This window comes from Betta splendens, chromosome 17, assembly GCF_900634795.4.
Source record: "Betta splendens chromosome 17, fBetSpl5.4, whole genome shotgun sequence".
NCBI classification, from domain to species: Eukaryota; Metazoa; Chordata; class Actinopteri; order Anabantiformes; family Osphronemidae; genus Betta; species Betta splendens.
Window position 1 is genome coordinate 7,785,670 of NC_040897.2, and position 20,125 is coordinate 7,805,794.

The window sequence follows — 20,125 nt, forward strand, 5'->3', positions numbered from 1 at the left end:
GATGTGTGCTATGGAAGGAAGCTAAATCACCTCCCTCTCTCTGGCTTCATTGTGTAAATAGGGAGGATGGGACCTATTAGTATTAGTCTACCACAGGAGAGCACAGTCTCTTTTTCCGGGCCATTTTGATCTCACTGAATGTTTATGCTGAATCTTTTTCGAGCAGGAGCTCGCTCATATTCAGCCCCTTTCCTTCAAGCACGTGAATGAACTTAATTCCATCAGTTTCCCGTCGACACACAGTGGCTTCTGTGCTCACAGCCCGGCCGCTCTCAGCTCGTTCCAGAGAAGACGGAGCCTGTTGGTTGTGGGTTCATACTGTTGACATATGGCTGAACAGTATATGAAGCGTGTTTTCTGCAAACGCAGGAGGGAGGGCGGCGTGGCATAAGGTCAGACACATGGAGGAGGCGTGTTCGCGTCCACAGCGCCGGGGAGCCTTTCTTGTAAATAGCAATGCCTGTGTTATCTCAGCGCTGGTCGTGAGTTCGATTTCAGCGCTCAGCGGTGAGCGTCCGGAGCCGAGCGTCATGTGAAGCGTGGATAAAAGCTGAGAGCAGCTTGATGAAGCCGGGCCGTGGTGAATGTCCATGAGGCCTGGCGGCTCCGTGTTCCCGTCCCACGGGCGCCTTGTACGAGCTGCTGTACGTCTGTCAGACTTCAGGCATCAAGGGGCATCTCTGGGGGTTTCGTCAAACCGTCCTCGGTATAAATCACTCCCAAGCAGCCTCAGAGGGAGCGAGGAGCCCAGAAAGCCGAGGCTCTGCCTCCTCCTTGGTCAAAAGGTTCCAATGTGACCCGACGAGGGGAGAGGAAAAGTGTCTTTAAGCAGCTGAGGGCTATAATTAGCCCAGTGTGTGTCTTTGATCGGTGCACAAGGTCGGGAGAAAAGTTGTGCCGGGAACCAGGTAGTTTCTTCCTCCTGAAGGTGTTTTGATGCAGACCCGAGACCAGGATCTGTGATGGTGCCGTTCACCGCTTTTACTGATTTGTTCACACAGTCGCTGCTACATTTCCTTTAGGATGCTTGTTTTCTCCCTCGGGCCAACTCCAGAAACAAACCAAACCTGTGTCTGGTTCACATACACATGAATTCTTTGTCGTCTACGTGAGATAGTGTCTCTATCAACGACTGGGACGTGCAGTTCCTTGCTAGCAGCTGCCGTAGCGTCTGTGCACTCCTGCTCATTAGATGTTGTTCAGCCGCTTCTCTGTCAAAATTCTGAACTCTTTGTTCAGTTTCTCGTTTTATTTTCCGCTCGTTGGATGTAATTTAAAACCTCCTCGTTTTAGTCGTTAAATGCAATGCTCAATATGACCAGAAGGACAAAGGAGTGAATGCGTCTGCTGTGCTCTGAGGGATGTGTGTTTCTGGATCAGGCCCACGTGGATGTTTGTCTTTCTTCCTCTTTTTGTGCCTGTCGCTTCCTATTTGCAGCCAAGCACACGCTCTGATTAGCCCATTTCAATTCTATAGCACAAAAGCAATTTCAGGAGGCGCCGGTGTCAAGCCGCGACGCCGTGTTTTATTTTGAACGCTATCATGATATCTCATTAATTTTAAAAGCGTTAGTCATTTGTATGCTTTAAGGCAACAGGATACATTACTTTTAACAATCTCCCTCTTCACTCCAATCTAACGAGGTCATTTGTCTTCTGATGCCCAGGAGGATATGCTCATCACTGCATTACCGAACTGAAAGCCGTTAGCTGCCTTCACAGTGTGTGTGTGTGTGTGTGTGTGTGTGTGTGTGTGTGTGTGTGTGTGTGTGTGTCAACATCCGATGACTGAAGGCTGTCGGTTGCTGAGTGATGGAGGGAGTTCACTTCCTGACAGGCCGTATAAAGACGTACATGGAGTCATTCCACACTCACACTGTAAATATGATGTATTTAACTCAGATGATCGATACCTGCTGATAAATATCGTAGTTCCCTGGTTCATCTCAGCATGTCGGCACTCGGGCATCTGCTCATCAGCCTCTAATGCTGCCGGTTCTTCCGGTCCTAGAGGTCTGAAGCAGGGAGAGTTATTTTGGGCGCTCGTGTCACCGTAGGCAACGCCGTGAATCACATCTGGAGACTTTCTGTTGCCTGGACCGGCGTGAAACACTGGCCGATCGCGCTCAGACGCATCATGGCCCATTCATCGGCTGCGACGGTGACGTGGAGATGAAAGCCGCCTTGGGCCCCAGAGGAGGCGGCTCCATGCAGTGGATGCGGAGTATCACCTGTTTCCATTCACTATCACCTTGTATTAGGATTCCATGAGGCCTAATTAGCATGTGTGTACCTTCTCGTCCTCCTCGTGCTCACATTTGGAAACGTCCCCTCGTGGAGACGGACGGCCGCTCCGAGCAGATGGCGGGAGCCGGCCTGAACCACAGCCCCCGTGGACCTCGGCTGAAGCGAGCGGCGTCGGCACATCTGAGCGACAGAGGCCACGTCCAGGACGGGGTCCACGTGAGCCATTACACGGAGTCTCAACCCGCTGCGGCCTCCGCGTCCTCATCCCTGTCTTTGTTCGGCCCATGGGAGCCCGATTAATTAACACTGCATTAATACCCCTGCGTGGATTTGGTGCCCGGGTGTCGAAATGTTCAACTCCGAGTTTCACCGCGCGGCTTCTTTGCGGATTTGTAGTGAAAATGTTGTGAATCTAATTATTGTGTTATTCCTCTAATGCTGGTTTTATGCCTCAGGGTGACTCCATCTTACACTGTCACACCTACTTACATGCGCGATAAATAGGTTTGGCGACGACTCGTGTGTGTGTGTGTGTGTGTGTGTGTGTGTGTTTGTTGGTTATAACATTAGCACAGCGCTAATGACTTTGTGCACTCGAGGGAGGTGTTGGTTAAAAGGATGTCACGATCCCGTCTTCACCTCCAACAAAGAGCCGCGTCCTCGCGCTCTAATGAGGACACGAGCAGCACTCACGGTACCGCGGGTCAGAACCTGCGGGCTGCGTGCGACGTATGAAAAGGAACAAATCCTAAACGTGTTTGTTTGCTGCGCACGGCGACTGAGGGGAGACCTGATTGAAGGAACAAAAGGAGGAGAGGGAGCGCTTGCGCTGCTGCAATAATGGGGTCACTTCATTACGCTTCGCGGGGAAAGAATGAGGGAACGTTCATTTACATTTCTGAAGCGATCCGAAACAATGGCTGCCGAGTGAAACCACGTTGGTGTGGTGTCGAGGAGCGTTTCCCATTCTGCGAGGCGTCAACGAGCCGTCATTGCTTTGACTTTGCCGCTCTGACACAGGAGATGATTGAAAACTGGGGCAATTAGACAGGGTGTAGAATTAGCGACGAGCCGCTGCCGGACCTCGTGCCGCTGCCGCCGGATCGCAGAACCGGGACTTTGCAATCGCGTCACGCGCTCGCGTGGCCTGTAGTATTAACGTGTCAGTTGGATTCAGTGGGATTTTACGCATTTTGGAGACGAGCCAGATGAAGAGACAGAGATAATAAAACAATAAAATGCGGTTCGACACGTCAGGCTTCCTCGTCTGCCTTCAGGGATTTATAGCTGGATTCACATCAGTACAAGCTGCTCTGGGTTTATGTGTCCTAAAGGTTCAATAAATATCTAAATAGAAAAATTTCAAATGACCGTTTTGTTTGTGATTATGAACACGTTTGTAGATATTCTCCTTCTTTTAAAGATGTATTGCTGGTCATCAGACTGATTTTACACCTTTATTCACCATTAAACCGGCAGATGTCAACTTCTGCAGAGGCTCAAACGTACTGTAACGTGTGGCAACGTGTTCCCCAGTGGAATCCATAAGTAGGTTAATAGATTCTCAGTGTGTGTCTGAAATGAACAGGTGACGCCAGATGTTGGAAGCAGCACACCAGGATTCTCCTGGAAATATCCATAAAAACTGAACTTTACACAGATGAAGATGAACAAAAAGTAAAAGGAAAGATGGAAAGATTAAGACTGGACGACACAGTATATTATAAAGCATCTGCTGTGTTGTGTTGTTGTATTTTGACGGGGCTGCGGTTCCTTCGGGTTCCTTGCTTCTCGTCCTCCTCCTCCCCCCTCTCTCCTGCATCTCTCTTCATTGTAGACTGCCACAGGTAAATCAATGTGTGGGTTCCACCGTGTGAAATATTCATTCACACTTTGTTTGGTCCCCACCAGCACCTGAGGGGAGCATCGATTCCTTTGGCAGGTGAATGTTAAAGGAACGAACGGCTGCTGAAACTGGACTCGGCATCGGGAGAACTGCAGAGTTTGCACATTTTACCAGTTAATAATAATCAATTATTGATCAGTGGAGCTTCTAGGTGGTTAAAATGGAAACTGCTGTGCCACTGGTGCCTTGGTGTGTGTGTGTGTGTGTGTGTGTGTGTGTGTGTGTGTGTGTGCGTGTGTGTGCGTGTGTGTGCGTGTGCGTGTGCGTGCGTGTGCGTGCGTGTGCGTGCGCGTGCGTGCGTGCGTGCGCGTGCGTGCGTGTGCGTGCGTGTGCGTGCGTGCGTGTGTTCTGTCTTCAGTCATCTCATATTCTTCTCAGAGTAGGAGCTGTCATGTTACGCTCACCTGTCTAGTGTTTGGAGCTCTGGAGTCTGATGGGTGATGGGTTTGTTAGTGAGAGAGAGAGGAGCCGCTCGCCGCCCCTCAGCCACGCTTAACCTCCCGGCACCGCTCTAAACGTGGATCTAATTTGGAGCCCAGGTGAAGGCCAGCGTGGTGGTGGTGGCTCTGAGCTCAGCCGACGGACTCTTAACCGGTGATTTATTAGTGCAGGTCCTGCTGGACCTACAGAATGAGGGGTTTGGACGTCTCTGACCCCCGTCTGCCTTCAGTTCTCCGCCCATGCTTGTTGGTGGGACCCTCAAACAGACGCGTTCGAGGCTCTGTTGAGCTCAGGGAGGTCACATTAAACGCTTTCCCCGTCTGTTAAACAAGCCTCATCCTGACGTGGGTTTGATTTCCAATCCTCCCCATGCTCGACATGTCTATCAGCCTGTGGCCTTGCTGCCTTGCACTTTTCTCTTTGCGCTTGTAGTAGAACCTGAAGGACACGTTGGCCCAGACGGCTCCTGGAGGAGGGGGTGGACATGAAAAACAATTACTGAGAAGGAAAAGAGCAGAGATGCCGGGTTCCGCTTCCTGTTCTCACCCTGTTCCTCTGTGTTTGTGTTTCCTCCCGCGAGCAGCCAGGAAGACCTGTGCGCCTGCAGAGTTCGCCTGCCTGAACGGCCAGTGCGTCCCGGGGCGCTGGCGCTGCGACGGGGAGCCCGAGTGTCCCGACGGGTCGGACGAGGCCGAGGAAACCTGCAGTAAGTATCAGCTCAGCCCACAGATCGTTAGTTTGATGACGTCACTGCGCCAGTAAAGCCGAAGAGAAGACGCAGCGGGCTAATTACTGTGTGTCGGCTCCTGGATCTGCTGTCAAGTTTCAGCCAGGACTTAATTCGACTCATAGAGCCTATATTCAGGCTGCTAATTTCCCTTGTTATCTCGGCCCGGGCGGCAGCGCGGCCGTCTCCCCCGCCTCCACTCGCCTACACACTCCAGCGCTCGGCGCCGTCCGATGGAAAGGGCAAGAAAAGGGCCTGATCACCTCTCTGCCAAGCTGTCGGAGCCGAGGACGGACGGCCGGCTGTGGGCCGGTGCCAGTCTAGTGCTCCCACACACAGGCGCCGGTGGGGGTCCGGGAGGTCCATGTCTCCACAGCGGAGTGGGAGGCGCCAACGGCTTATTCATTGTTGTTCTTTCCTTATTGCACTAAATGTGCATTACTCTTGTTGGCTGGCTACTCACTGAATTGAGGTTAAAGGGAGGAATACTGATATCACAGTAACAAAGCGATGACGACGGCAGAATGTTTTATTTAAATAAAAATAGCTACAATTAAAATGATGTCTTCGCTGCAGGAGAAAGTCTTGACTTGTCGGTGTTTTGATCTAATTGGCCGTTTGATCACTTTGGTTTATTACGCTTTGATCTTCAGCCCTCTTATATTTTTTGACTTTTTTGTGGGAGGGGATTAAGATGCACTCAGCCAAGTGGGAAATGAAGCGAGGGGAAGTGGAATGAATCTTTCAGAGGGTAGTTTTGTTACTTTTTATTGGCTGCGGATGTGGAGAGACGCTCCGATGACTAACGCAGCGGCTTCTGCCGTTGCCGTGGCGGCGCCCGTGAAGAGATTCAGATGCATCGCGAGTTTGTATTGAACACGCAGTCAAAGATAAACGCAGGGTGGGTTCATCTCCTGCAGATGAATGTCTGAGATGAGAAGAAGCTCCTTTATTTCCGAATCCCCCACTATTTTACGCGTTTTCTGAAAGCTTTTTATTTTTTATTTATTTTTTATTTTCAAGTGCAGATTGTTGTTGTTTTTGTTTATTTGCTTTCGTGCGAAGCCAACATTTACATCCTCGTCCTCCCTTAAAGTCTGTGGCTGTAACAGAGGAGGTCCTCGCCCTGCAGCGCCTCTTCCTCTCAGCGGGGGGTCTCTAATGACGACCACCTCTTCACAGCTGCCCAACCAGGCCAGAAACGCACTGAGGGGATGAGACACACGGTACAGGCACCAACAGCAAACGGCCTGCTCTCACATAATGAGCCTCACTCACTTATAATGAGAACTATACATCTGCCGTTACTGTTTAGACTAAAGATGCTTAAAGGAATCTCCAGGTGTATTAATATGTCACTTAATACCTCAGTCTCTGCACTTTAAAGCCAGAATGCAGAGAATTTGGTTAGCATCTGCTAAAGACTCTGCTGCCTGACGTGCAGAGAGAAACCTCACCACTGCCCCCCCCTCTCTCTCTCTCAAACCCTAGCACGCGCCGCGGCGCCGGCGCTTTTGGACTCGGGGCTGCAGACATCTGTGCCACGATCATTCTGGCTCGCCGAGCGGCTTCCCAATTATACGCTGGAGTAGCGTTACACCGCCGCATTAAGAATTCAAACGCGGGGCCGGTTACTCGCGAGGGCTGAAAAATGAATGACTCTTCGGAGGAACATGTGAAGAGCCAGACCCCCGCGCAGCGGTTTGTACGTCGGGGTAATGTGTAATCGGAGGGGAACTGGGCCACGGCAGCCAGATGTGCAGCATCTGTATGCTCCCTGCTTAAGGAGACGCCATTTGTGTCACCTTTAAGAATTTAGTTGGAAGAAATGAATTTCTACTTCACAGATTCCCTGTGGAGCCTTTCAGGATGTGAGGACTGCTTTTAAACGCATGCGTGCCTTCAGCTGGGCCTTCATAGAGGATTACAGTCATGTCTTTGAAAGCCTTTCCAGATGTGTTAGTAATAAATCTGAACATTATTGATTTATAATTGGGAATATTGTCTAATTGGCTGGTGTAGGTGTGTGTACTAGAGGCTGAGAGCCACGTCTCAGTTAATTGTTGATGCTTCGCTGTGAAAGTAGGTTTACCCCCAGAACCTCGTTCTTTTGAACACGAGCGCAGCTGATCAAAGTTTCATCAGCCGTAGAACCTGGCACATGTTTTCTTTGTGGGTTTCGCTCCAAACAGCGATGCCTTCGCTCACCTGAAACTATGTGGAGTGAAGCTTTACTCCAGCGCCAGTTTTGCCCATTGGTTGATAATGACCTCAGAGGCCTTTTAGTTGTTTCTAATCATCGCTCTGCACGTTCCATAAGACGCAGCGTCTTCTCCACTGTTTAATGCAGAGGGGCCGTGCTAACGCGGTTTAATGAAGCGGGGGAGACGGAGCGCGGCTCCTGGACGTCTCCGCAGCTCCGAGGGACAGATCTTCTTCACCGTCGGAACGCGGACGTGCACAGACCGACATCAAAGCCCAGTAACTGATGAAATAACGAGGAAGTGTCCTTGAGATTTCGAATGATAATTTTGATGGGATGGATCGCAGCGCCTCAAATCGCTGAGCGCTCAGATTCGCATCTTTGAAGCCCGAAGAGGCTCGAGATGCTCGATACAGTATCTAATAGCAACTGGCCTCATCCACGATGCATCCGTGGAATGACTCTGATGTCACGGTGCAGCCTTGCATTCGTAATCACCTCCGCTTCATCATGTGAGGTCTGGTTTTTGGTTTCAGGAGGAAACGAGCTCACACTCCATCAAGGAGGCGTCCGTCAAAAGGATGGGACATCTGGCCCTTTGCCGAGCGGATCCCCCCTCCTCCTCCTCCTCTCTCCACTTGGCATGGAGAGCTTTGATTTTGCTTCAGGATCAGAATCTCAGAGGTCACACAGCGTTTTGTCTCATCATCCGCTCCGCTTTAAACAGCAGCTCGCTCGCGGCGCGTCCCCCTCATTCTTCTGGAGTCCCTCTCTTCCTCCACAACCGTCCCCACTACTTCTTATGTCTCTGCTCTCGTTTTCGACTTTTCTTTCATTTTCCCTCTTGTTTTTTTTTTCTGTTCTTGTCTGCTCCTCTTTGAACTCGCCTCAGTTGAAATTCAATCAGGCAACACATTATTTCCTTTCAGAGAGATTCGCCTCTTTCATCTCAGACGTTCGTTAGACATCTTTTGCCTGTTTCCTCTGTGACCAGTCAGCCTCTTCTCTGGTTCGCAGCCGCTTGGTTTGGTTTCAGCGTGTTATTGCTGCTCGTCCTCAGCTTCTTTTGTTTGTTCGTGTTACCCTCCCATCAGTCAGGCCTGGGAAGAGAAATCCGCCTGAAAACAAAAGCATCAGAGGAAATAATTTTCTCCTGCATCACAAATTCATCGCACGATGAATTTGGAATAAACGCAGCAACACGACCAGACTTTTTAGATTAAAATTTCCCTCAAACAGAACCAGAATATTTTCTATATAACAACAGGTAGAACGGCAGAACGGGGTGACCGCTTATATCCTGCTGTCAGTCACTGCAGGAGATTGCAGACTTTATTGTGGATTTCACTAAGCTTTTGTTCCCACGGCCCGTCGCTGCGGTTTGATCACAACTGTGATCTGTGCAATAATTGCACGGTGATGTCACTCCTCCAGCAGCAGAACACAGCGATAAAACCTGCTGCTGTGGCTCAGCACTGACTGCACTGCAGTGGGCAGCCCCCCCCCCCCCCTCCTCCGGGTCAGGGCCCGGCTGCATCAGCCCTTCTCGCTGTCCCCAGGCACCAGCTGCCTCCTCCTCCCCCGTGAACGTTCGCCTGTCGCTGCTTTCGATGCACCACCTGACGGATCGTCCTCGCAGGCCGGGCGGCGCCGACTCACCGGACCCTGGCGGCGGCACATTAACGAGGAGGCTCCGGGCCGACGGACCGGCCTGACGCAGACATTCCTCTCTGTTTTGGCCCCGCAGCCGTGAAATTAACTGCTGGATTAAATGAGCAGAATCGCGGCCCGTTCCCACTGCATCCGAAAAGCCCACAGCAGCTGCGGCGTTTCATTTCTGAACACTTACTTACATCTGTTCTCTTTTTTTTTTTTTTTTTTTACTTCAAATGCACCTGTTGTACTGAAACTACTGTTCATAACCTGTGTTTGAGTCTGAATGAACCTGTTGCTATGGTAAAATAATGGCAAACGCCACCAACTAAGCAATCCTATCTGAACTCATTAGTCTGTAATTGGATATGCAGAAAAGCTTATTATCTAAAATCGACTGCATATTGAATTTAAAGAAGCTTAGTTTTAGCGCAAGTGCCGTTTTCAAATATTACTCCATATGAACAGATGTGCTTTGTTTTGGCTGTATAGAAATTCTCCCTGTCGGCTCCAATTACCCACAATGCAATTCATACGAAGCATGGTTAGCGACAGCATTGAGGACTCTCATTAGGGAGCTTGTTCTCGGTCGGCGCTACAAGTGATGGTCTTATGGCTCGTCTGTCTGCTGAGAGTGTGACATGCACCTCCGAGGCTGGTGTGACCTCATCATTGTTGTTCTACACATTGAGTGTAATAATGACATGTACGGTGCTGTAGACTGCAGACGGGCTCTTTGATTCGATCTTTGCAGGCTCAAGGCAAGACTGTAAGCAAAGATGCATAATTACCGTTGGCATCATGACTGAAGAGACTGAATGTGGATCAGCCAGAGTTCTGGAGGCGTTCGGCCGGCGCCGCGTGGCCGATCCGAGTCCGGTCCGAGTCCGGTCCGGTCCGGTCCGGTCTGTGTGCTCTCCAGTCGCCTTCACAGGACACTAACCGTCCCCGTCTCGCCTCTGTCCGCAGGCAAACAGACGTGTCCGCCGGAGAAGTTCGACTGCGGGGGCTCCACTAACAAGTGTGTCTCGTTGTCATGGCGATGCGACGGGGAGAAGGACTGCGAGAACGGCGCGGACGAGGAGGACTGCGCCTCTGGTGAGTTCTTCGTCGCCATGCAAATACCTGCTGCTTTTTGACGAGAGCGAGGGCCGACTCCAGCAACACGACGAGCGCTGCGATGCGGGTTTTCACAGGGTTTCACCCGTTCTCTCACCCGTCACCCAGGCGCTCGCAGCTTTCAAGCGCAGCAGGGAGCCCTCTATATAAATAGAGGGATTTAAAGACGTAAGGAGAGTTGCACTTGACAACAGAGTCTCCTTTGATGTGGACTACCACGTATCTGCAGCCTTTGCAGCAGCGATCGCAGGTTCCTCTCATCGCGGTCTCGAGCCGCGAGCCCGTAGCCGTTTAGCTGCGGGCTCCTCAACAACCATCAGAAATGACTTCGCCTCCTACACGGCCAATCAGACAACTCAAGCGTGCGCCTGCTCCCGCCTCCCGCCCCCCGCGGGGACCATCCTTGCCCTACTTCTGAGGCGCCGTGAAGAATTGGCTTCCTCTCCTCTCCCTCGCTCCCGCGCCTCTCCACGTCAAGAAGCATCGATCGAGGCAACGGAGCCGCAGTGGGTGTAGTGTTGTCACTTTGAAGATTGTGCAAAATGGCACGTAGCGACAAATGCACACAGAGCGACATCTCCTTATTATCCTATATAAATGCCGTGCATTTCTTTGCAGCGTCTGCTCCCTTTTAGTTGCGCGTGTGGTTGCGGCCGGCTGGAGTGGAAGCGATTCATGTTTATATAAGCACAAACACAGTCCTTTGAAAAAAAAAAATGTTATTCAGAGAAAGCCAAGACAGGCCAGTTTGTTAAAGTCAAAACATGAATCGGAGAAATGCAGCCGCTTCCTTAGAGACGTGCGAGACACGGCTTTTTCATTAGTTAAATGGAGACGTTCTTCGTCCACCTGGCCTGTCAATACTCCCCGCTCTCCGAGTGACTCCACACACTCACTTCGGAGCGATTGCATCGTATTTAGATCTACTGCCGTCTCGGCTCACGTGGCTTTTCGCCGGCCTGTCCATTGAGACGCAGTCTAGCCTGCGCTAATCCCTTTTTTTCATTCTAATGTCTGTATTGATGCAGCGGCCTTAAGCCTCTTGGCGGTGACACGGTTGGGGGGGGGGGGGTCTGCTGCCCACCTTGGCCGAGCCGCGGTTCCTCCACAGCCACACGCCACCGAGCAGCAGATAGCATCGCGGACCGGGCCGCCGCGTGGGGCCGCTTTATCTGCGGACCGATGGAGCTCGGTGCCAGAGATGATGTTTAAATCAAGGGCGTGGAGCTTTTAGTGAATGCGCTGCCGATCAATCGGGAGGGAGCAGGCATTGATCCGCCCGCGTTGCGTAAGGATGCTTAGTGTTTTGGAAGCTTGGAAGGTGATTTACTGGATGGGGAGATGTGAGTTCAGCTGCACGGTTGCAGGTGAAGAGCAGTTCAGAGCTGCTCTCACGACGTCTCTACTGTGTGTGTTCGTCTTTAGCGCCGCAGATTGGAGGTTTACAGTCACGGGGACGTGACCTGGAGAGCAGCAGTGGGAATCGACTATCGGGCTTCAGCTGTGCTTTATGTGTGGGTTGAGAGGGAGGCCGTGGATGGATGTGACGCGTAAAGCTCGTCGCTGGACGCCTCCTGTTGCATTTGCATCACGCCGGCGAAGCCTCAGCTGCAGATCTCTGAGCCTGAGCTCAAACGGCGCTGCGGCGTCTTTGTCCCCTTTCATTCAATTGCACAGCGATCGTGGGTAAATCGGCCCGGACCCACTTCCTCCCGACGCTGCACGGTCCGGCCCCCCCCCCCCCCCCCCCCCCCCCCCCCCCCCGATGCAGTAAGCCGTGAAAGCGTCCCTGCGTACGGTTTCGTCTGCCGGCGTTGGCGGTCACGCCTCCGTGAGCACGCTAATGCTTAATCTTGCTTACAGTGAGCAAAACATTCAAAGTCACTTTCCACTTCCACTCGCGTCTCTCCCCGAGTGTGAGCTGAGCTGACTGAGCTGGAACGCTCCCAGTGAGGCCCGGCCCGGCCCGGCGCTATTGGCCGAGGTTTCCAGCGCGCGCAGCCGCCACCGACTGGAGAAAGTAAATCTCGCAGAGGCATCGTACTAATTGAATTATCCACATGTTGAATTATGCATTAGGTAGAATTTAGCCCTCACCAGAGGAAGCTTCCCTTCATCAACAGTACATTAGGAATCAGCTGAGGAGCATGAACCGCGTCCTCCGTCTGCGATGTGCAGATTAGCGCGCACTCGCTCGCCGGACACGTCTTCCGCGCACGACAGCCCGCTGGGACTCGCTGTGCAGTGGAGCCTGTGTGGATTTGTGTTCTCGCAAGTGTTTGATTTTTTTTTTTTTTTTTTCTGCGCTGCTGAATTTCTCCCCGCTCATATGTGACACCGCTCGGCTTTTCGCGGCCGAAGTGGCAGACGGAGGTTCTGTTAGCGGAGGGTTCGGACGTAGGCGGACCCCTGAGGACGGGGGGTGGGGGGGGGTCTACTCACAGCTGGTTGTCATTGGCTAGAAAACAGTCCGTGGGTTGCTGTACGTCTCCAGATTCTGCTTCACGGTGGAAGATTCTATGCTGATAGATGATTTTATACAAGAAGAGTGAGCGTAAACATGATGCAGCCTTTAAATTCAACTCACTGATTCATTTCCCTCCGGGAAACGAAGCCTCTCTCCGTGTCTGCGGCGCCGGGACCCTGGTGTACATCATTAATGAGCCTTCGACTGTGTAATCATCGACATGCTTTATTGAATGTCCCTAATTATTTTGTGCCACTTACATTAAGTAAGAAGCGAGCGTGGAGCCACAACAGGCCGCTGCTACACAATGATTAATATTAATGAACGTACAGCCTGTCACTGATCGGAGTCCACGTCACTTGTTTTTGGGTCCAAATCATGTGGGTGCCAGTGAATAAATGAAGTCGTTTGCAGATATAAACAGATAGTGGCCTAAGTGTACAGCCTGGTATAATTACATACTGTGGCGTAGTAATTAGGATTCTATCTGCTGCTTTTACTAGCTGAGCAACTGTTTACCCAGATTAACTCTGCATGTGTTAACGTCATGTGCAATTTCTTGTTATTCTGCTGCAGCTTGCTTAAATTCCAGTGCCTTCGAGCGTTAAACTTCCCTCAACTTCAGGTTAAGCACTGACAAACGCAGTCGGTAGTTGCCTGTTTGGATCCCGCTGTGTCAGTATGCGTTTAAAGCAACTGTGGACGCACATGAAATATTGAGGCTTTTGGCCGAGTCAGCTGAAAAATACATGTGTAAAACGTGGGATTTCTGCTAGAGGCCGCTGACAGCACGCTACAACTGTGTTAACCGCGCTAAAGGTTCTCCGATGGGTTCCCTCCTCTGCCTGCAGTGGGGAGGCCGACTCCCTTGGCGTCTGCCTTTGGCCAGACATGACTAGACAGAAGTTTGAGAAGTTGAGGCAGCGAGCGGAACGCAGCACAGGAGCGTTTCTGTGCAGGGACGGGTTGTACCAGTGCTGCTAAAGACGGAACTCAGACTTTTTAAAAATAACTTGCAGCGAAAATATTCTGCCACAGCAATGAGCTACGAAACAGAAATAACTAAACTGCAGCGCGTCACCATGACGACCTCTGTTAATACATTTCACAACTCTGACATTCTTTAATAGCTTCAATAAGGTTCCTCCTTCCGGCCTTTTCCCGTCAGGGGTCGACACAGCAAATTATTTGCATGATTGTATTTTAGCAGGTTTTTACGTCGGATTCCCTTCCTGGTGTAGGGATTTGAACCCATGACCTGGGCGTCCGAAGTGCAACACGCTAACCACCGCGCCAAAAGGCCAAGATAGTAGCTACGATAGCTTCTATAAGACTATAAGACTGGCTTCACACTCTGTTCTCTCTCCTCCAGACGCCAAGGCCTGTCCCAGCGGGGAGTTCATGTGCGCCAACAGGAAGTGCCTGGCCGCCGTGTACGTGTGCGACGGCGACGACGACTGTGGCGACGGCAGCGACGAGCTCAAGTGCGCGGCGCCGCTGACCTGCGGGCCCAACCACCTCCGCTGCAACACGTCCGAGTGCGTGCCGCTCATGTGGAGCTGCGACGGCGACCCCGACTGCTCCGACAGCTCGGACGAGGGGCCCGAGCGCTGCGGCGGCGACGGCGCGCCGTACCCGCCCAGCCGCCGGGCCAACTGCACCGCCGGGGAGTTCCGCTGCGCCAACGGCGAGTGCGTGCGCCTGACGTGGAAGTGCGACGGAGATCCGGACTGCAAGGACAAATCAGACGAGTCTGACTGCCGTGAGTGTCTCCGATTCCCCCTGTGTTCTGCACAAGAGATTATAGAAATCATCTATTGTATCACGTTCAAAAGCTTCTGCTTCGATTCACATCCATACAGAAAATGGGCCGTATGTAACCATGGTAACATGAGGAGGCCGTGCTTGTGTTTTACAGTACAGTACTGACTCATTCTCTGACTCTGATTGTATTCAAACTGCTGTAAATTACGGTCTCTATATTTACTGTAGCACATTATTCAGAATTGGGACATGAGAGTTTGGAAACATTTTTCTCATTACAACTTCAGTACTGGTTCATAAATGCACAGATCAGTTTCTACAAATATTCAGGTGTGAGTCCCTTTGTCAAAGCTTTGCTCTGCTGGTTGGTCCGGTTTTCCCACCCACACCAGCTCGATGGTCTTCAGAGCCGGTGATACAGACGTCAGAGTCAAAGCGACGAGCATTCCAGCAGCTTCCTGTCATGACAGGAAACCCGGTTAGAGTCGTACAGTAACTACAGATCCTGCACACCGAGGAGTACATTCGCTAGAGGACACCGACTTTGACTTGAAATCATCTGTGTGTGGGCAGGATGTCAAGATTCAGCATGTGTTTACTTTGCGACTAAAATGTGGAAGAAACAAACACCTTCATCCTGTTTGGAGGTGTTACTTTGCCATTTAACATGATTCCCCTCACCTGGGAAGTTTTTTTTTCTATGTGGAATGTGTCTCCGGTGATAAAAAACCGGTGTGAAAGCGGAGCCTTGTGATAAAACCAGGTTTCCTATTAGCCGGTCATGGATGGGGGAGCCCTGAAGCTCTTGTCTCACTAAGCCTGCATGTGAAGCCCAGATAGTCTCGCTATTCATTATCAAGATGTGCCGTGCACACATCAAACCCACCTCTCGCACTCCGCGGTGTCATATGAGCAGCACTTTTATGAGATTGATGTTTTGTTAGCCAACTGGATCCCTGCACTAAAGGCGGAGGCCTGGAGCCAGTTAGAGGCACGACCTCCTCGACCTCCTTGCTCTTGGAGCCATTAATGATCCATCTTCTCTACCTTTTAACATGCACTTTTGTCTACGTGCTATTAAAAAAACTGATTTCCGCTAAATCTTCAATTAAAAACGAATTCTGTTGCGATCCATCAATGTACAGTATGTCAGATATTTGTCGCTTGGTCCTCGCTTTGAATACAGTATGTGCATGATGTGTGTGTAAAGTCTGTAAAGTAGCCAAAACTAAAGATTTTAAACATGATATAGGTGAGGATATGCAATGAATGACAGACTCCTGAACCAGAGTTGCTGGTGCCAGAGGTCTGAACGCGCGGCGTAGTGTGACAGCTAATAACAGGGATCTGGGTGAACCAGAGCTGCATGATGGCAGTTTGGAAAAGCGCTCCTCGGTCGAGTGAGGCCGGATTTCTGCTGCTGTAAGCCTGAACTGACCCTGCCTTGTTTCAGCACTCAGGCTGGGCGTCTAATGGTGTGTAGGGGATGCTTTGTGGCTCCATAGTACCAGCCGAGCATTGCTCAGGTCGGGGTACTGGTACTGACCATGTCCAGCAGGATAACGTGGTGAGGCCTCATGCAGCCTCCGCCTCAACATTGTTCTGACCGGTAGAAAGTACCTATTGGACATTTGACTTGGTTTCCTTGCTGTTGAAGGGATATATCATTTGCATGTAAAACCTGCTTGTGTGACCCCTGCAGCGCTGTTGACGTGCCGCCCCGACGAGTTCCAGTGCGGCGACGGCTCGTGCATCCACGGCACCAAGCAGTGCAACAAGGTCCACGACTGTCTGGACCACAGCGACGAGTCCGGCTGTGTCAACGGTGGGTTCAGGTGTCTGTTGGTCTCTCCTGAATGTTTATGCTTGTTTCAGTCTGACTCGGTGTCTAGAATATTGATATTATTTGTCTCTAGTTGCTACAAGTTAAAGTCTTTTCAAAATTTTAAAAAGTTTGTGGTTAATTTGTGTGACACCTTTAAGGTCATTTTTAATATTTATAATAATATTTGACCAAAACCTTCCTTATGTTGTTATAACTTCTATTTTTGCTGTAATAATGACCAGTGAAGATATGTTCTGTGGATGCGGCCCAGTGCTTTTTTAGAAGCCGGTTTCATTATTTCTCCTTTTTCTTACGCTGATGCATAATTTACAGACACGGTGCAAAGCGCTTTGGAGAGAATTAAGCCCTGACAGCGTGAAACCGGACCAAATTATGGATCTGTTTTTATTGCGCTGGGCTTTTTATGTGGGACGATATGAATGCCTGAGTGGGAGCTCGTTTCATCTGAGCCTTCGACCACCTCCTTCTTTGTCCCAGCCACCAAATGCGAGGGCCCGCTGAAGTTCCTGTGCAAGAACGGCGAGTGCATCGACAGCTCCAAGGTGTGCGACTCGGTCAAGGACTGCAAGGACCGATCAGACGAGCCCAAGAAGGAGTGTGGTGAGTCGCGTCCTCTGGTACCTGGAGCTCTGTGACTTGGTTTGTTGCAGTTTTTCTTCTCTGCTTCTGGGTTAAAGCTTCTTCTCCCTCTCCCTGTAAAATTGCAGCATAATTTGTCGTATGCCTTTATTTTGGGCCTGATTAGCAAGAAAGTCTACAAACACACACATTCACAGCCATTGTACATAGATTAAAGCAATTAGCGGCGTTCTTGTGTTCACTAGAACAAAGTCAACTACTTTCCTCCTGAATTCCATCTCATTGTTGTCAATTAGCAGCATCCTCTGTTGATCACAACAACGAGGTGCATGTGCTAATCACCACGACGGCAGCGGCGGCTAGGCGTTCGCTGCCTTGAGATGCGTTCACTGTCCACGTCAGCGTGAGGACGAGGTCTTGTGGCCAAATGCTGGTCATTAAGTGGAGGCGTCTCTCTCACAGGACAGTAGGAAGCAAACACTGGGATAGTGACATTTCCTCCAGGCAGCGTGTTACAGGAACGGGAAGCGTGGCAGCCCGCTGAGCGGACTGACCTGCGCCAGCGATGGAAATTACAGCCGCCAAACAGCATCTGTACAGTAATTTCCCTCCTCCTCGCCCTCGTCTTCCTCCTCTACGACCGTGTCTTCCTCCCGCTCCCCTTCAATCAGGTCTTGTGATTGAGGCTGAGCTGTGCCCACATCGCTCTGCTCGCTCAGCCCTCCAACACACACACACACACACACACACACACACACACACACACACACACACACACACACACACACACACACGGGATGGAGGTACTGTAGGTAAACGCGTCCGCCGCTGAGCCGTGGGACACATCGCAGCACCGACTCATTACGGGATGCTACGTTTGGCTGCGTGTGAAAATGCAGCCGTGACCTTTAAATCGCGACCGTCCTTGGAGTCGCTCTGGAAGAAGCCGGCCGTGTTTTCACGCGAGGCGTCTCCTGGGGCGTCTGTGGCGCCGACGCGCAGAGGCAGAAACGTGTGAGCCTCTCTCGAACCGACAGCTAACGTGAGTGCCCCCCCCCCCAGCTGAATTACACATGAGGATGCCGAGCTGGTATCTGCAGTATTGAAGTGATGCTGATGGTTTTACGGCAGGAAAAAACAAGAACATCCCCACAAAATGAAGCTCGTCGGGTTTTGTTTTCGTCTGCTTTCGTACGAGGATGTCGCCTTGTAGCTCAGCGTGTCATGGGTGAGCGGAGCGCGTCATGTCAGGCTTCAGCCTTCACTGGTTGCTCGATTTGTGTTGAATATGTAACAAAGCTCACTTTCAGTGTCTCTGTATTATTAATTCGTCGCAAGGCCCCAAAAACTGAATCACCACAACTTCTGCTGCAAGAAACCAACAACAATGAATAAATTCTGCCAGTAAAACAATGCAGCTTAGCTGATGATTCGTACAGAAGAAGATTGAACACTGACCCTAAATTCCCTGAGTCTGATCTCACTCTCCGCTCTTACCTTTCTTTGCTCCCACCTTGTGCCAGCTGCTTTGACCTACTTTTAAATGTTTCCTTTATTTTGCTTCTGTCACTTTCGGGATGCGTTTACTTGACTCTGCATCTCTGTTCAACTCGCTGCTGTGCTACAGTAGATCCTTATGGGAATCCTACTTTAAGACCTTAATCCTCTCTACACACATATTTGATATCCCTGCAGATGGACCTGAATCTCAGTTTAAGGCCCTGCTGTCTTTGTGATGATGTGTTTCTTTGATTCTTCTATCAGAGCATCTGCTAAGGATTCAAACAGGAGGGAAAATAGCTGAATGCAGAGGCCGGGATAAAATTACGATTAGGAAAATGATATTCCTGTTCTCAACCTGGTGCCATTTGCTGCGTGTTTATTGGAAGCACGAGCAAGATTCAATTCAATTGGAGGGTGTGTGACAGGCTTAAAGTGACCTCTCTCTCTCTCTCGCTCTCTCTCTCGCTCTCTCTCTCTCTCTCCGCCTCCCAGGGCTCAACGAGTGCATGATCAACAACGGCGGCTGCTCCCACGTCTGCATGGACCGGCCCATAGGCTTCGAGTGCCAGTGCCCCACCGGGTACCAGCTGTTGGACAAGAAGACGTGCGGAGGTACGGTTCCAGACAGACAGAGTGGCAGCTTGGCTGCTCACCCACCTAGTCTTGTTAGTCTCTGCACGGGGAGCTCCTCATGCTCAGGTCCTCCACACGCTTCCCCCTCAACGCCAGCGCTTCGAGGAAAACGCCCGCGATCTGCAAGGAAGCGGCTCATCCAGCCGCAGCACAGCCGCCCGTCTGTCAACACGCCTGTGTTTCTGCACCGTGCACATACAAGCTGCTGGTTCATTGAAAAGCGCTGGTTTATTTATATGCAGGGAATTGAGCCGGCGTCCTCACCTGCTGCCGCTCGTGAAGGCGGATTAGTCACTGTCTCCGTCTTTGACTTGATTGATGGCCTCTCTTCCCCCTGCCTCCTCTGCTTCATGCAGACATCGACGAGTGTGAGAACCCCGACGCCTGCAGCCAGATCTGCATCAACTACAAGGGGGATTTCAAGTGCGAGTGCTATGAAGGCTACGAGATGGACCCCGTCACCAAGACCTGCAAAGCCGAGGGTGAGCAACGACGGCTCAGTGCGACGCCGAATGATAATGTGTATGCATCGTTAAGCCTTTTGTGAGAATCTGAGCTTCAAAAAGTATTCGGAGGCTTATTGTTTAGCGTTACATAAATGTACTACATTCACTTGCAAAACTTTGGCTTGTTTACAAAAGTGCACCTGCTCTGAAGCCGCCGCGTCGTGAGCACCGCCGCTAACGAGACGTTCTCCCAGACACCGCCGCCTCATTAGCGCGTCCCTCCGCTCGCGCAGCTCTCGTTCAGCAGCGCCGAAGCCGGAGCCGCGAGCATCCTTCTGCCGCTCCGGTCGCCCCGGCGCTCTGCACTGGTGAGAAAGTGTCGCGTGTCGCCAAGGCAACCGCTGAGTCCGCCACCGGCCCCCGGGGCCGACGCGAGGCCCCCCCTGTCCCGTCCAATTAGACCTTTTATGAGTGACGGACGGGTGAGTTTAGCCACACGAACATGTGTAATTAGGTGGAGACCTCTTCGGGACCTGGCTGAGTCACTCCCACTTCTAATTACCTCAGTTTAATCTGGTCGTGCCGACAACC

The 20,125-nt window shown here is 51.2% G+C and overlaps 1 protein-coding gene and 1 long non-coding RNA gene across 6 annotated transcripts in view; one reads left to right on the forward strand and one right to left on the reverse strand.

The window, feature by feature from the left end:
- LOC114844032 (low-density lipoprotein receptor-related protein 8-like) overlaps positions 1-20,125 on the forward strand; it is a 49,494-nt gene that overhangs the window by 11,815 nt on the left and 17,554 nt on the right. For all 5 annotated transcript variants that reach the window (XM_029131047.3, XM_029131044.2, XM_029131046.2 and 2 more), the window contains exons 3-9: positions 5,178-5,300; positions 10,147-10,275; positions 14,136-14,525; positions 16,230-16,352; positions 16,851-16,973; positions 18,948-19,067; positions 19,445-19,570. In XM_029131047.3, coding sequence (XP_028986880.1) covers positions 5,178-5,300; positions 10,147-10,275; positions 14,136-14,525; positions 16,230-16,352; positions 16,851-16,973; positions 18,948-19,067; positions 19,445-19,570 — 1,134 coding nt within the window. The remainder of the gene's footprint in view (positions 1-5,177; positions 5,301-10,146; positions 10,276-14,135; positions 14,526-16,229; positions 16,353-16,850; positions 16,974-18,947; positions 19,068-19,444; positions 19,571-20,125) is intronic.
- Positions 3,932-5,279, reverse strand: LOC129603278 (uncharacterized). Its single transcript, XR_008693035.1, has 3 exons — positions 5,141-5,279; positions 4,558-5,060; positions 3,932-4,242 (listed from the first exon to the last, which is right to left on the reverse strand). It is a non-coding gene; the product is annotated as an uncharacterized LOC129603278 (long non-coding RNA).